The sequence below is a fragment of the Elaeis guineensis genome, chromosome 12, assembly GCF_000442705.2.
Source record: "Elaeis guineensis isolate ETL-2024a chromosome 12, EG11, whole genome shotgun sequence".
In the NCBI taxonomy this organism is placed as follows: Eukaryota; Viridiplantae; Streptophyta; class Magnoliopsida; order Arecales; family Arecaceae; genus Elaeis; species Elaeis guineensis.
Window position 1 is genome coordinate 8,895,120 of NC_026004.2, and position 14,656 is coordinate 8,909,775.

Below are 14,656 nucleotides of genomic sequence, written 5' to 3' on the forward strand. Positions count from 1 at the left end.
AGACGCTATTTTAGCTTTTGAACTACCAAATTCAATGATTGTGAGAAAAATAAAAAATACTCTAAAATAACGAGTATGCTCAATCTGTCCAATACACCTGGGTGGTATTTTGTATTTGGTCTCTATCCGTTAAAATTATCTATCTATACCATTATTGTGAAGGAAAATCCACGGGAGGAGTCAGATCCGTCCGTTAGCTTTCTCTCCCGCCAAAAGACCGACGTCCATTCCCGCCTATAAAATCCCACGTCCCATACCGTCGCCAGCAAACCTATCCGTCCCTCAAAAAGGACTAAAATGGCATCTTCCTCCAAAACCCTAGTCGAGATCTCCCAGCCTGTGAAGCGCCTCAAATCCCTACCCACGTCCCCGGAAAACCTAACCCCCAAATCTTCCATCTCCGCCCTCTGCAAGCCCTCTCCCACCGACGGCGCCTCCAGCGGTGGCGACCTCCTCCCACGGATATCCCCCTCGACCCTCACCCCAGACCAGAAGAGAAGGATCGAGATCAACAAAGCCCTAGAAAGGTCGAAGCGAAATCTCCGGCTCTGCACCGAAAAAATCGAGCGAGCCAAAGGTATTTAGTTGATTCCTTGGGTTGCCGAACAGTTCTTATTGGTTCTTTGAGGGAATAGTGGCGAGTGATGGGCGATGGGTGATGCAGCTGAGGGGATGGACTATGTGAAGCTGGAGGAGATTTTGGTGGAGGAGACGTGGTTGGAGGCGCTTCCGGGAGAGCTTCAGAAGCCATATGCCAAGAATCTGTGCAGGTTTGTGGAGAGGGAGGTTCGTGGGAACGTGCCGATATATCCTCCTCCGTATCTTATATTCAATGCCCTCCACTCGACGCCCTTTGATCGAGTGAAGGCGGTGATCATTGGACAGGTATACTTTTTCCCTCCTCCCAAGTCTTTGCCTTGCACCATCTCTCTTGGTTTATTTCAAGAAAGGAAGTTTTTTGCACCGTATATTAAGAAGAGAACCAAATGCATGCATATTTCTTCGGTCGGGTAGAGACTGGAGGTTAACATTGCTTTGCTTCGATAAATCTTGTTGCTTTCTATAATTCCGTACAAGCTGTAGACTTGCTTGCAAAAGAGTACACGTGATAGCAATCTTTTCTCATTTGTTTTCACTTTTTGTTTTTCTGTCTATCTAGAGTCGCGTTTGTTAGACTTGGGATTCCATCCCGATGGATGTGCTTTGCTTTACTGATCTTTAATTATGTAGAACATCGACAACATAAAAAGGTCTTGTTTTGTGTATGCAGGCAAACTTATAGCACAGATATCCTTCTTGTTTCAGGACCCGTACCATGGACCTGGTCAAGCTATGGGTCTTGCCTTCTCAGTGCCAGAGGGTATTAAGATGCCTTCCAGCTTAGTCAATATATTCAAGGAACTTCAAGACGATGTTGGTTGTTCTGTTCCATCCAATGGGAATCTGGAAAGATGGGCTGTGCAGGTAAATGATGGTTTGATGTGACATGTTTGTGCATGTCATCTTTTTTTCTTTAGGACAGTATCATTTGGAGCTTATAGCTCTTTCGTGTACACGGTCTGCGTTTATGCAATTCTTTGTCATCTTCCATTATTCATGGTTCTAATACATAATTATTATGCATGCATAATTCTATACTGACTCGAACTTTCTCTTGTTATAATTTTGTTGTGCATTAGTGGGAATTTGTAATAATCTAGGAAGAATCAGAACTCAAGGTTCATCTTTTTTTCTTTCTTTCTTTTTTCCCCTTCTAAATTCTGCATTCAGAATATGGCCACTTCTAGTTGACCAAGCTAAAAGTTTGACATTGGCCATTCAAGGGCGATATGTCGCAAATTTTTTATAACTAGGAATAATTCAGTCTCAAGCATTTTAGCTGTTGGTTTAATTTTACATCTGTAGGACTAACATCAAATTTTCATGCAGGGTGTTCTTCTGCTAAACACTGTCCTCACTGGTATGCTTCTTTATCTAAAAGCTTCTTGATAATTCATAATATTATTTATTGTGTATTGATTAATTTAATTTATTGCATTACTGAGAAATTATTGGTTGAGCATTTAAAATGAAGCTTTGAATGGTAATGCAGGAATTTTTTGTTCTTTTTATCTAGACTGCAGTTACTACATTTGCTAATATAGAGTGCCAAAAGAAGTGAGCTTTGATTTACAACAGAATAGAGTAATAAAAAAAAAAGAGAGAAGGGGAATTAATTTGAAAGAACAAAGGAGCTAAGAATCAAAGATGGAAGTAGGTTTGAATTATCTATGAGGAAGTGTTTCTTGGCATCACCAGACTAGTATGGTGCTCCACATAAGATGTGGTGCCAAGGTGCATGGACATGATTAGCACATTGTTCTCTAACAAGATGAGAACATGGATAGAGTGGATGATAAATAATAAAATCAGTCATAAAGCAAAGAATAATAGAGGAGGTGGAATTGTTGATAAGAATTGAAAAGCAAAAATGACATTGACCTTGTTTCCTCAACAGAAAAAAAATAAATAAATAAAAAATAAAAAAAGACTTTAGCCTAGAAAGGCATGCAATTCTAAGAATCAGCATTAGTTTCTCTCACCCAGACTGAAATATGCTGTCCAAGTATATAACCATTGAAAACTGATTATGTAGTAGACTATAATGCCATTAATATCTATAATACAAGCATCATAGAACAATAGGATCACTGGACAGAAAAAGGGGAGGGTGGTTGGGGGTGGCAGCATTTTATGGGGATGAATATGAAAACCAATGCTTGATGAAGTGTGTAGGTGTTGTCAACTTGCAACCGTATTTGAAGTTACTATTCACCAGTTTGTGGGCTGAGCTGCTGAAGAGGCTTCAATCTTTTAGCACACACACAGACATAACTCTTAGATTCTCATATGAAACATGTATTCACAATGTAGTGCCTGCAACCTATGCCTTCTTTACTTATGGTAACAAGAATAGCATTACACTCTACATGTAATGATTACTCTGGGAATAGATCAACTTTGTACCGTATATTTGCTTGAGTAGCTCCACAACTGATTCTTTCTCTGGATTGCATTTGCTTGTGATAAATTTACACCATTTTGATGGAACCATCATTCTAGTTGCTAATTGGCATTTTCTCTTTTTTTGTCTTTTTCCCTCTCTCTTATCAGTAAGAAACCATCAAGCTAATTCACATGCTAAGAAAGGGTGGGAGCCATTTACTGATGCTGTGATTCGAACAATTTCACAGAAGAAATCTGGAGTTGTTTTTCTTCTTTGGGGGAATTCTGCTCAAAAAAAGTCAAGGTAATTTCTGCTTGTTTAACTTGATTTTCATTTGTGGATCACAGAGATCAGAAGAACTAGATATGACCATGAAACAATGATCAGAGGAGATAATGTTGCAAGAAAGCAGAAAAGATGATCATTAATTGCAATTTTTCGTGGAAGATGTGTAGGATCACTACAACAAGGATCGCCTTTCCTTCTTCTCCAAATTGTTTATTTTAGTCATCCTGAACTTAAGCATTCTTCGTTTGAAGCTAAATGTTGTTAATTTTATGAACCATCTTGACTAAATCTGGTTGATTAGAGTCTTCAGTAACTCGAATTTATTTGGATTCCACTTACATTTGTGCTCTTGCTATGTACAGATTGATTGATGAGTCAAAACATCACATTCTAAGAGCTGCTCATCCATCAGGCTTATCTGCTAATAGAGGTTTCTTCGGATGCAGGTTTGTCTTTCCATGTTCACAATAGATGAGATTTCCAGCCATTCATCAATTCATGGTTGCAATTAGGGCTGTAAACTGGTTGGATCCATGCTGTTTCCACATCTGAACTTGATAAAAAAATTGAGTTTGGGTTTGCATTTGGATCCATCCAAATGAGTAAGCTCGGAACTTGCATCCTAACTCGATTGATAATTGGATTTGAGTTTTTTAGGTTTCATTTTGGGTATTATTTTATGCGCTAACCAGTGAAAGGTTAATGATTTCCAAAACTAAAAAATTTTTTATTGCAATAATCTATAATCTATTGCAGATTGCAATGTGAAAGGAGCACAATATGGGAAGTGAAAGATTGGTTTTGAAAAAAATTTAATCACTTTTGAAACAGATTTAGATTTCTATTTATGTTTAGTTTGATTGAAACAAATCAAAATCTAAATGTTGGTTAGGATTTTGGAACTAAAATGGCAATGGATGAGAATTAAGAAGAACATGCATGAGAAAAAGGTATAAATCCAAATCTGAGTTGGATTCAATAAGAAATTTGATCCCATATATAGAGTCAGAATTTGATCCAATAAGGTTGTTGAAAACTTAATCTGGATCCTTACCCAAAAAAAAAAAAAACCTTAATCTGGATCCATACCCAGCTATTATAAAATGGTCGAGTTGACTTGTCGAGTTTTAGTATACCATTTACACCTCCTGTTGCAGCTTCTAAGATACAACATCACGACAATGAATCGTTATACTTTACAAGAAGTAGTAGGTAAACTTGAATATGTTCAGTCCTTTTAAGATAATTTCACACTATATACATCCTGTCATGGTTGCTGCTTGGAACAATGCTACACCTTCCATCCATCTGCCCATCAAGAATTCAAGAGACTTCAGGGTGATTTGGAATGAAGACCTCTGAAAGGAAGGTACCAACCATCAGGCCAAGCATTGGCCATTGGCCATTGTCTTGGCAATGGCAAGCAATAAAATAGAAATAGGGACCTCACATAAGGAAGAATGGAAATGTAAGGGATGGGACTGCAGCCCATCTTAATGGTGTCGCCTTGAGCCGAGATAACTAGCCAGAGAATGTGGAAGTAGTTTTATAAACATAGCCTTGTTTTTTCTTATTTCATCAGGGATTGCTGTCCAATATTGCGTGCCCTGCTTATCACTTGCTCTTGCTCATTGTGGTTTCAGAAGCACCACCCACCTCAGTGCCTGCATTAGGGAACATGTATCAATTTTCTCTCAAGCCTGTAGTTTGTTAGGTTTCCTGGTTCTCTGCCTGTAGTTGGGAAGAGTGGGACCAATTGTTTCTTATTTATTTAGCAAAAAATTGTGAGCCGAATCTTCTGACTTATCTACCTCTTGTGCAACAGGCATTTTTATCAGACAAATCAGATATTGGAGAGATTGGGCCTTTCTTCCATAGACTGGCAACTTTAGTCCAGAAAAGCTCCTCCATGTGCTTGTTGACTGATTATTACCGTCTTATCAGCCATGGACCTCCAAATCTCCAAGGGTGAGGTCAACTTGTTTGGCCAAATTCTGGACTAACTTGACAGTTTTGATAGATATATCGTTGCTATATGATATTATAGCCTAATTATTATGGCGGGTCATCGCTACCTGCAATTTTCTGATCTCAAGGGACCTTCGTTTTGATGAATCTACAGTGCCTATGTGTATCTTGCTGGTTGGTTGAAATTTTAATTTATGATACTTGACAGTTTGCATCCAAGATTTTGGTATCTGTAATAGCTATAAATGTTCTGGAAGAATGACAGACCCTATGGGACTATTGTTGTGGGGATCATGCTTTCATCAACTGTACTAGTTTTTATATCAAACATATTATGACATAAGATGGGATGTATATCCAGCTTGTTTTAACGGTCAATTGTCATGTTGACTCATATATTCAACCGCCGAAGCTGCAAATTGTGTTCTTCTGACTTGGAACTACATGACTTATGATATCAGATATGGGTGGAGAAAGTCATATTGCTAGAAACCTGTTTTCTATTTTATTTCCTCTCTTAAAGCCGATTTCGTTCTTGTGGTATCCATTCCAACCACAACAACCTCCTGTTGCTCCCTTTTCTTTCTGAGAGGTGGTGGGAGTGCCACCTTCAGGCTTTGACCTGGAATCTCATCCCAGTGGATGCAGTCTGGCAGATCCAGGTTCCATGGGGATCTCTTGTGCTTTCTTTTCTTTTCTCTATCTTTTACTTAAACCTGTCAATAAAATGAATTTGGCATTTTAAGCAACAATTATTATATCAGTAATGTTAAATCTTAGAAATTTGTATTTCCATGATGAAACAAGAGAAAAATGTGAGGTTATGACGAGTTTCAAAAATCGTTATTAAAAACCAACCAGATCAATATTTCTGATAAACCTTACCAGATGACTGTTCCTCCTCCTTTTGTGGTCTGCTTTTCTTTTTTTTTTCCATTTTTGGTAACCTGCTTTTCGTTTTGTTTTTCTAGCCCATTTTAAAAGCGTATGGTAAAATATGTGAAAAGGAAAGTCTAGAAGTCTTTAGGATGTCATATTGAGTCATTCTCAGAGAGGCCAGCCAGATATCATGAGGTGTGGCAAAGTAATTCCCGGGAAGGAAATGAATTTGTACCACCGCCATCACACCAGCATAAGCAACAATGATTATTACGACCAATATCATGACAAAATGTCCACCACCCTCGTCACCGGTCCAGCTTGTAGTTTGTAGCGTGACTCTCAACAAACCATAATCACCATGTCTCCGCAACGAGTATGGTATTTATAGCATCAGCAACCACAATAGGTATCTTGCACTATACAAGCATATGATCGAAGCCATCCTTTACCAAACTCATAAACCAAATTGAAAGATGACCATCTAGAAGATAGCATCACGACTCATGCTGAGTCATACATTATAGTTATATGTTAGAATATGAAATCACACACTTGGCGAACTCAATCCTCTCCCTGTAAGATTTATATATTATCAGCCTAATATTTCTTGTCAATTCTGACGGTGTGTCGAAAATTTGACTCTGGTAAGTTGCAAGAAGGCGATTCCAAGCTGTGAGCTTCCTCATTCTGCGATATTCGAGTCTGGTTCTATAGCTGAGCGCAATCCCCATCTTACCATCATCTGTGCATAGAACTCAGCATGCTCCTGTTCCATGATAGAGCTTAGCTGGTTGCTCGGAAGAAGACATGTCCTGGGTGTCAAGCAAAACAATTTTTAATGGAGTTTTGGTTCATTACCTTCACAGTAACAATAACGACTGCAACACCCTTCTGCCGAGATTCGTGAAAGAGTTTTCTTGCATCAGCAGCCGTTATGGACGGCACAACCTGTGGTAAGGCTTTTTCAACTGCAGAAGAACAAAACGGAAGCTTCAGAATTATAGAGGCAATGGATAGAACTCAGAGAAACAAACAAATAATAATAGCAAACGATATGAAAAATAATCATTGCTAAGATCATGTTTTCCTACGTCCTATGGTATGTCCTGTCTAAGCAATAAACAAAGTCATTTTCAACACTGTAAGATACTCAAATCTTGAGGCTACAGAGTACTTGCTCAGATGGTATCATCCCTGGTGGAGGTTAGCCTTTGTTTACAGTCATACTCCAGAGAATGGGACCGGAATAAGAAGGCAGAAAAGGTGGTAATTGGCCCCCTCTGAATTCCAAAAAATATATTTAAATCTTGATAAAGAGTTCATTCTCACTACCTAATGTTTCCGTGTGACGTATATCATCAATCATAAGAACTTTGTAGCTGTCTCCACTGCCAAGACCTTTCCTGTCACTCAATCGCCCAATATCTCCTCCTGTAAAAATAAAAATAAAAAAAAGGAAACAACTTTTACTAGATTGTAAAGGATGCATTATTGCATATGCACATTACAAGTCTTATCTAAGCTCTTTTTAGCCTGGGTATATATCTTATTGCATGGAAAATTTTCATTCCATTTGAAGGAAGCTAAAACTGGATGTTAAGCTTTTTTAATTTATAATCTTGATGTTGTAACTTGGGAATCAAGGTGCACTTTTTTTTTTTTTGAAAAAAAATATGCCTCGGCTGTGGGTGACGGTGGTGATAACTTGGAGACACCGATCGAATCAAAAGATACAAATTTCTGATAGAGACGAAAGGGCAGGAATCTGACCAGTGCAAGTTCAAAATCCACATCACAAAGGAAATCCATCCTTCCACATCCCCATATTAAGGAAAGAAACGCTCGAACTTTAAAAAAAAAAAAAAAAACTTTCAGAAAAAAATAACAGCTAGCTATGAGTGGCCCCAAACAAGTAGATTCGGTGGAGCCAAATATCGCATCAGCTAATGTGATAACACAGAAAGTTACAAAGTGATGAAGACCTAATTATTGCAACATTAAATGAATTAATGAGCATATCAAGGAAACAAGATTGGAGAAGCAAGTGCAAATAGAATGGACAAAATTGGTACCTTCTTGTGCTTGGGGAAGGGGATCGAACTGGGACTGATCAAAGGTGGGGCGCTCCAAGAGTCCTGTTCCTCCTTTCAGGGATCCCAAGCTCCCCTTCGTTGAGAACACCATCTCTCGCTGCTGAATTTTCTCCAGCTTAACATTTGTTGGTTTGAATGGCATGGAAACATTGGAGAAGGGCAGGAGAAGAGGAATCGAGTTGGAGAGTTTGAGAGCAGGATATGCGGCTCCTCTGCTGTTAATTGCCATCAGAAGTAGATGTCGCTGCACTTCCTTTCTGCTGCAAAACCGCGGATAAGAAGAGAACGAGTGTTTCGGGACTTCTGGAGAAGGCTCGGTAGAGAAGTGTTGCGGCCAATCGCCTCGTCGCCCGATCGTCGGGAAGCGTGCACCTGCAAAAGGAAGTCCGCACTGACCGGAGGTGGCTCCGGCGGGGATCCTCCGACGGTCAAGTCAGAGAGGTGACTGGGCAACAGTGAAATGCAGACAGAGAGCTCTGAGAAAGAGAGAGGGAGAGAGAGAGAGGAGCGAGCCTGCGTATGTGGGAGAGACGGACGGATCGACCCTTTGCACTGTTGCCTTCCCCGGTATATATAGTGGAGCTAGGTATGGCGCCGTCATTAATGGCGCGGACAAGTGAGGAACTGTCAACTCACTGTGGACTGTCAGAGCCGCCGTGAAAACGTCATGTCGCCGTGTAGCCGTCTAATCACCAGGGTTGACCCGGCTCTCGGCGGGACAATGCCCCTAGGTAATTGTGCCGCATGTCCGTGTCAGGGCTGACAACGTCTGGCGACCGTACGGTGGTTGGTGGAGTCGGCCGACCCCAGATCGGTGGCCAGCAGAGTGGCGTCGGACTCCTCCGTCGGTCGGCGAGCTTCATGTGGGTCGGCTACCAGACCTCTGGGTTTAGTCGGTCGGGAACGGACCGTGGAATGGCCGTAGTTAGCCGCTGATGGCGTCCGTCGGCCTGTCGCCCGACCGTAGTTAGCCGCTGATGGCGTCCGTCGGCCTGTCGCCCGACCGTAGTTAGCCGCTGATGGCGTCCGTCGGCCTGTCGCCCGACCTACGATCGGCCAGTCAGAGTCGTCCGTCGGGCCGTTGGTTAGTCGGTCGGGCCGCCAGCCGGTCGGGCCCTCCGATAGTCGGTCGGTCGGTCGGGCCGCCAGCCGGTCGGGCCCTCCGATAGTCGGTCGGTCGGTCGGTGGGTATCCCCCAACAAGAAGGTTCCTCGCGGAAAATGAAATGGGGAATTGATGAGATTTATTTAGGAGTAACAAAGGGAAAGAGCCAAAAGAGAAGAAAAAAAGTGGGCCGTTGAGATGAGAAAATTGCAAGTTGTTCAATTTTTCCCCCTATATTTCTGGCTATCAAAGGCTGTAACGTGTGGTTTTTTTACCTGCTAGTCCACCGCAGCAAGAACTGTTATGGTGCACCCACAAATCCTGTTCAAATCATGACAGAAAGGAAATATAAATGATGATTGCCAATATCAAGTGTGGCAATCCGATTGAATATCTGGCATATTGTCATCCATTATGAAGTGGATAGCCATGATTGAAGCAGCACATAAATTTTTTTTTTTTTTTTATTGTGGTGGACTCGCAACTAATTCTTCCAATTGAATGCAGTGTATGGTGGTAATGGATTGCTTTACTAGCCACCACAAACTCCGTCTGAAGAGAGCATGTCTGTGAAGCAATGTACAGTTTTCTGGACCAAAAATTATGGATTAATTCACTGAAATGGTCGTCTCGAACACGCCACGTTTCTTTGCTGTCCTCCAGGTTCCTCAGGATCCCACATAGCAGAGATCTTCCATAATTCTTGGAGAGATTTCTTTGCCGTCAAGTTCATGGGACCATCAGATATCAAGTGAAGGTTCCAGAACTCAAAGCATCGCATGTAGCGGCAGGAGACACAAACCTGCATTCCAGAAACATCTCTGAGCAAATAGATAAGAGATTATAATAACTTTTGAAAAGAACTGATCAAACTAGGAAAGAGCTACAACATCAATAATTACAATCGAATGCAAATCCTACTGTAAATAATTTTTTAACTGTACGTCTCTAGCTTTACTTTACACTTCAGATGGATGGAGTATTTAACTGTATGCTAGGAAGTAGAGATCTCAAATACCTTTCAAGCTCCACCAATAGATTAGTGAGTGCAGCATGTATAGTTAAATCCCACCTCACCAACATTTTTCGTGTCTGGTTTGTTTGGTTGGAGATTATCTGGCATGAAAAAATAAATCGCATGTCAAATTATCATGTTTGGTATAAAAAATAGACAAGAGAGATGGTAAAATAATTGATAACCACATGTTTATTTTTCGGAGAAAAAAAGTAAAATAAATATCATGAAAGAATTGATATTTGATAAATTCGCAAGTGATGGTAATCTATACGACAAAAATATCCCCAATAAAGCTGCATATGTAATTATTGATTTGTTTTGATGTCTTTGCAAATTCATTCAATAAAGAGTTTTTACAAAAACATAAAAATGAAAATGACATTATGTAAAGGGCTACGTGATTATAGTCATTATATAAAAACTTATTGAAAACGATAATGCTATCTTTGTATTAAAAAAATATTTTATACTAAAAGATATATTTATAAATTTAGTCATATTCCTATATAAATTTACCTCTAATCCAGTGTCATCTTTCGGAATAAATTTTGCACTGACCAAACATGATATAAGTTATTTTTCTTTGCAATCATTTTTTCAGATAAATGATTCTCAAAAATTATCAAATTATTTAACAATCTGATATATCCCAATCAAATGAACTGTAAAAAATATAGGTGGTCCATGTGCATCAATGCACCTGAAATGGGGCATGCACAGCTCCATCAGTCAACAGGCATAGAATCACAACAGTGCAATCTGCATGGGTTGTACATTCCTCCAATCTAAACTATCTTCAGATGACTTTAGTTGCTTGTCCATCTCCTTCACCGTAGACACGATCTCATCCATTTGGGAGTGAGACCGATCTCCAGAGACAAACTCACAAGCCACACCATCCACCTCAATCATGCTACAACCAGGCACCTTCTTCACCTTCTTCTCCTCCATCCCCTTCCTCACTTTCAAGACATCCTCCCACCTATAAGCCGAGGCATACATGTTTGAAAGCAAAACATGCACTCCGCTATGATCGAGCCCCAACTCTATTAAACTCTCCACAGCTTCCTTGCCCAATTCCACCTCCCCATGCTCTCTATAAGCATTTAACAAGGCTCCTAAAACATAAGAGTCGGGCTCCATTGGCATCTCCCTCACTACCCTCTTGGCCTCCTCAAGCAACCCTGCCCGCCCCAAAAGGTCCACCAAGCAGCCATAATGCTCGACTCCCGGTTTGATCCCATAGACCACATCCATGCTTGCAAAGATCTCCCTTCCTTGATCCACCAGACCCATTCGACTACAGGCGCTGAGGACGCAAATAAAAGTGACCTCATTTGGCTTCACCCCTTCCTCTCTCATCTTCAAGAACAAATCAATCGCCTTCTCGCTGTGCCCGTGATTCGACAGTCCCGAGATCATGGAAGTATAAGCGAACACATCTCTCTCGGACATCGCATCGAACACTTGCAAAGCGGTCTCTATGCTCCCGCACTTGGCATACATATCTGTCAATGCGGTTCCCAGAACCCTATCTAGTTCCATCGCATTCCTCTCCACGAAGGCATGAATCCACCTCCCCTGGTCCAATGCCCCAAGAGAGCCACATGCGGACAGAGCACCGACAATCCCCGCATGATTAGGCCGAACCCCCGCCAGCTGCATCTCGTTAAAAAAATCCAATGCCTCTTGAAACCTTCCAATTTGCGCATAACTAGTGATCATGGCACTCCAGGAAACCACATTTCTTTCCGGCATCCGATCAAACAGTTCACGAGCAACATCGATCTGTCCAGATTTCGCATAACCATTGACCATCGCCGTCCACGAGATCACATCTCGATTCAAGCTCCCATCGAACAACCTGCAAGCGGAATCGATACAGCCGCAGGAAGAGTACATGTGGATCAAGCCATTCTGCACGAAGTCATACGGCTCCCACCCGAGTTTTACGATCTGGGCGTGAAACTTCTGCCCGTCGGAGAGCGAGGAGAGGTCAAGACAGGCGCGGAGGAGGAAGGAGAAGGTGTAGTTGTTGGGCGCGAAGTCAGAGGAGAGCATCTGCCCATAGAGGGAGAGAGCTTCGAGTGGTTGGTTCCGATCGACGTGGGCTCGGATCATGGTGTTCCAGAGGAAGGCGGAGCGGTAGGGGAGGCGGTGGAAGAGGAGGGCGGCGTTGGCGAGGTCGCCGCGGGTGGAGAGCGCTAAGAAGGCGACGAGCTTGCCGGCGGCATAGGGGTCGGCGATTGCGCCGGAGACGAGGAGGTGGGCGTGGATTTGCTCGGCCCCGCGCATGGAGAGGTGGGGGTGGTGGAGGAGGGAGAGGGTTCGCTTGTCGGATTTCAAGTACTTGCTGATGCGCGCGGCGGGGAACATCAGTCGTTGGAGAGGTTTGCTCGGGCCATTCAGGGGATCACATAAGCCTTGACCCACGGAAATATCAATGGATCCGAACCAACAGCAAACAGCAACAACATCACCGACGGTGTATGACAACAGAATAATTTTGCTTCTTGTGTTTTTTATAATCATCCAAATCCAAGGATTTTTTTTTTTTTTATAAGAATCCTGTTTGGACTATTCAATTGATCCTCGATTTCGACTCTACATCGATCGTAAGAATATATTATTTTGACTAATAACCAGTTTATCAACCAACAATCAGCTATGGTCAACCAATAACGAATAACTCGATTAACTTCCGACTAAAGACTATTGACATATCAGAATTACCAATCGATACTCATTCGGATCTTCAAGACTACCGATTTATCACTATTATCAATATATAGTTCGCTTATCTCCTCAACATATTTAATCGTTATAAATGGTTATCGGCTACGTGTCATGGTTATTAGTAGGTATAAACAACCCATTAACTCCATAATTATGATCCGATAATTTAGTACCGTAAAAAGCAGAATCACGTACTCGATGGTTACACTATAATCATTTATAAAAATGAGATAAATGAACAGCACAGATAAGATAATTATGGATGAACATCCTATCATTTCAATTACTCATTATCTGCTGTTCACCAACTTCCTGCTGACTTAAGTATCGGAGGATCTCCATCGGATATAATTTCAGTCTGAGAGAATTTTGTTTTACAGGTGCTCTTTATCGACGACAGATGATAGAGGATTGACCGCAACAAATCCAAATCTAAGTTTTTGCTTGTTCATTGCTTATCGTATTTAACCACCATCCTTGGACTTTAGAAACAAATTTTAGAATTTTATACAAACCATGAGGACCTGTGAGCTCCAAGGGTCAAAAGCCAAACCTAACCAATTTATATTTGATTAAATCTTTGAGTGATACTAGATCCAACTTAACTATATGCAAACCTATTTATTTCAAATTGGACGTACCCAAGATAGAAGTTGCTTGCTTGCACTTTGCAAAAGGTGAAAGGGATTGGTCCATCATTTGCTCGGTCAATTGATGACTCCTCCATGCTTGGGCATGGTAATCAAACTGAGCCTGCAGGAAATATAAACCTTTGCTCAAAACGTTGGACTGAGCATGCTAATGGTACTTCGAGATCCATTTTAGATAACCCCAATTTTCCACTTCTTTTCAAATCAATCTTGCAATGATGCTTGTCCAATTAAAGATTTCAACTTCTTATGTTAATTGATCCCCAATATTATATATTAAACCAACCTCTTCTACGAAAGAAAATCAATCAAATTAGTGTACTTTACTGGGTGAGTGGTCAAAGTATCTTATTTGTATATGTTATGCACTTGTCTAACCGACTTGTTGTACATACTTTTGATATATTGTCATCAATCATTGGTCGTGTGTAAGCAAAGAGCTATCTTTTTAAGTTAGATTATCACGTCAAAAGCTTAAAAACAACCATGAAATAGCTTTATTCTTGTAAGTCCAAAAAGTGATTTTTTTTTTTTCAAAATCTTTTTTTAACAAAATAATGAAAAAGAGTTATTTTGAAATATAGGAGAAACTTATCCCTCCAACCATGATTTTATCCTTACCCGCCCTTTACACATACTAAAAAAAAAGAGAAGATAATTTAGTCTTTATTTTAAAATCCAAACTATCGTAGAACTAATGCATTCCCTTAGGTCTTTCCACCTATGCCTTCGACCAAATATCAGAAAGGGACTACTAATTGCTCAAATTTTGCAATAGCTTGGGAGCTAAATGGTGCACCAAAAGTTTTAGAGGGATAACATATATCATCTATATTAAGTATATTATCTTGCTGCTTGATTCATAAAATTATTTTTAAAAAAAATTAGTCAACTTTTTATCCTACTAAATTTTCAAAAAAAAATATTAATA

General features: G+C 40.7%; 3 protein-coding genes across 5 annotated transcripts; 1 reads left to right on the forward strand and 2 right to left on the reverse strand.

Moving 5' to 3' along the window:
- Positions 1-153: 153 nt before the first annotated feature.
- LOC105055388 (uracil-DNA glycosylase, mitochondrial) lies at positions 154-5,675 on the forward strand. 3 transcript variants are annotated; one of them, XM_010937175.3, is made up of 8 exons: positions 154-577; positions 665-885; positions 1,306-1,464; positions 1,930-1,960; positions 3,154-3,289; positions 3,637-3,720; positions 4,857-4,954; positions 5,100-5,675. In XM_010937175.3, exons 1-7 carry the CDS (start codon positions 298-300, stop codon positions 4,945-4,947), a joined length of 1,002 nt encoding a protein of 333 aa, XP_010935477.1. In that variant the 5' UTR covers positions 154-297; the 3' UTR covers positions 4,948-4,954; positions 5,100-5,675. The 3 variants fall into 3 exon arrangements, with proteins under 3 accessions (XP_010935477.1, XP_073102868.1, XP_010935478.1); XM_073246767.1 differs by having other exon boundaries at positions 4,857-5,675; XM_010937176.4 differs by lacking the exon at positions 4,857-4,954 and having other exon boundaries at positions 155-577.
- Positions 5,676-6,553: 878 nt separating this feature from the next.
- LOC105055386 (ATP-dependent Clp protease adapter protein CLPS2, chloroplastic) lies at positions 6,554-8,558 on the reverse strand. The gene is made up of 4 exons (XM_019854020.2): positions 8,197-8,558; positions 7,457-7,555; positions 6,983-7,092; positions 6,554-6,890 (listed from the first exon to the last, which is right to left on the reverse strand). The coding sequence occupies exons 1-4, from the start codon at positions 8,444-8,446 to the stop codon at positions 6,807-6,809; spliced, it is 543 nt and encodes a 180-aa protein (XP_019709579.1). The 5' UTR covers positions 8,447-8,558; the 3' UTR covers positions 6,554-6,806.
- Positions 8,559-9,166: 608 nt separating this feature from the next.
- On the reverse strand, positions 9,167-12,762 carry LOC105055387 (pentatricopeptide repeat-containing protein At5g66520). The gene is made up of 3 exons (XM_010937174.4): positions 11,040-12,762; positions 10,340-10,437; positions 9,167-10,123 (listed from the first exon to the last, which is right to left on the reverse strand). The coding sequence occupies exon 1, from the start codon at positions 12,713-12,715 to the stop codon at positions 11,084-11,086; it is 1,632 nt and encodes a 543-aa protein (XP_010935476.1). The 5' UTR covers positions 12,716-12,762; the 3' UTR covers positions 9,167-10,123; positions 10,340-10,437; positions 11,040-11,083.
- Positions 12,763-14,656: the final 1,894 nt, after the last annotated feature.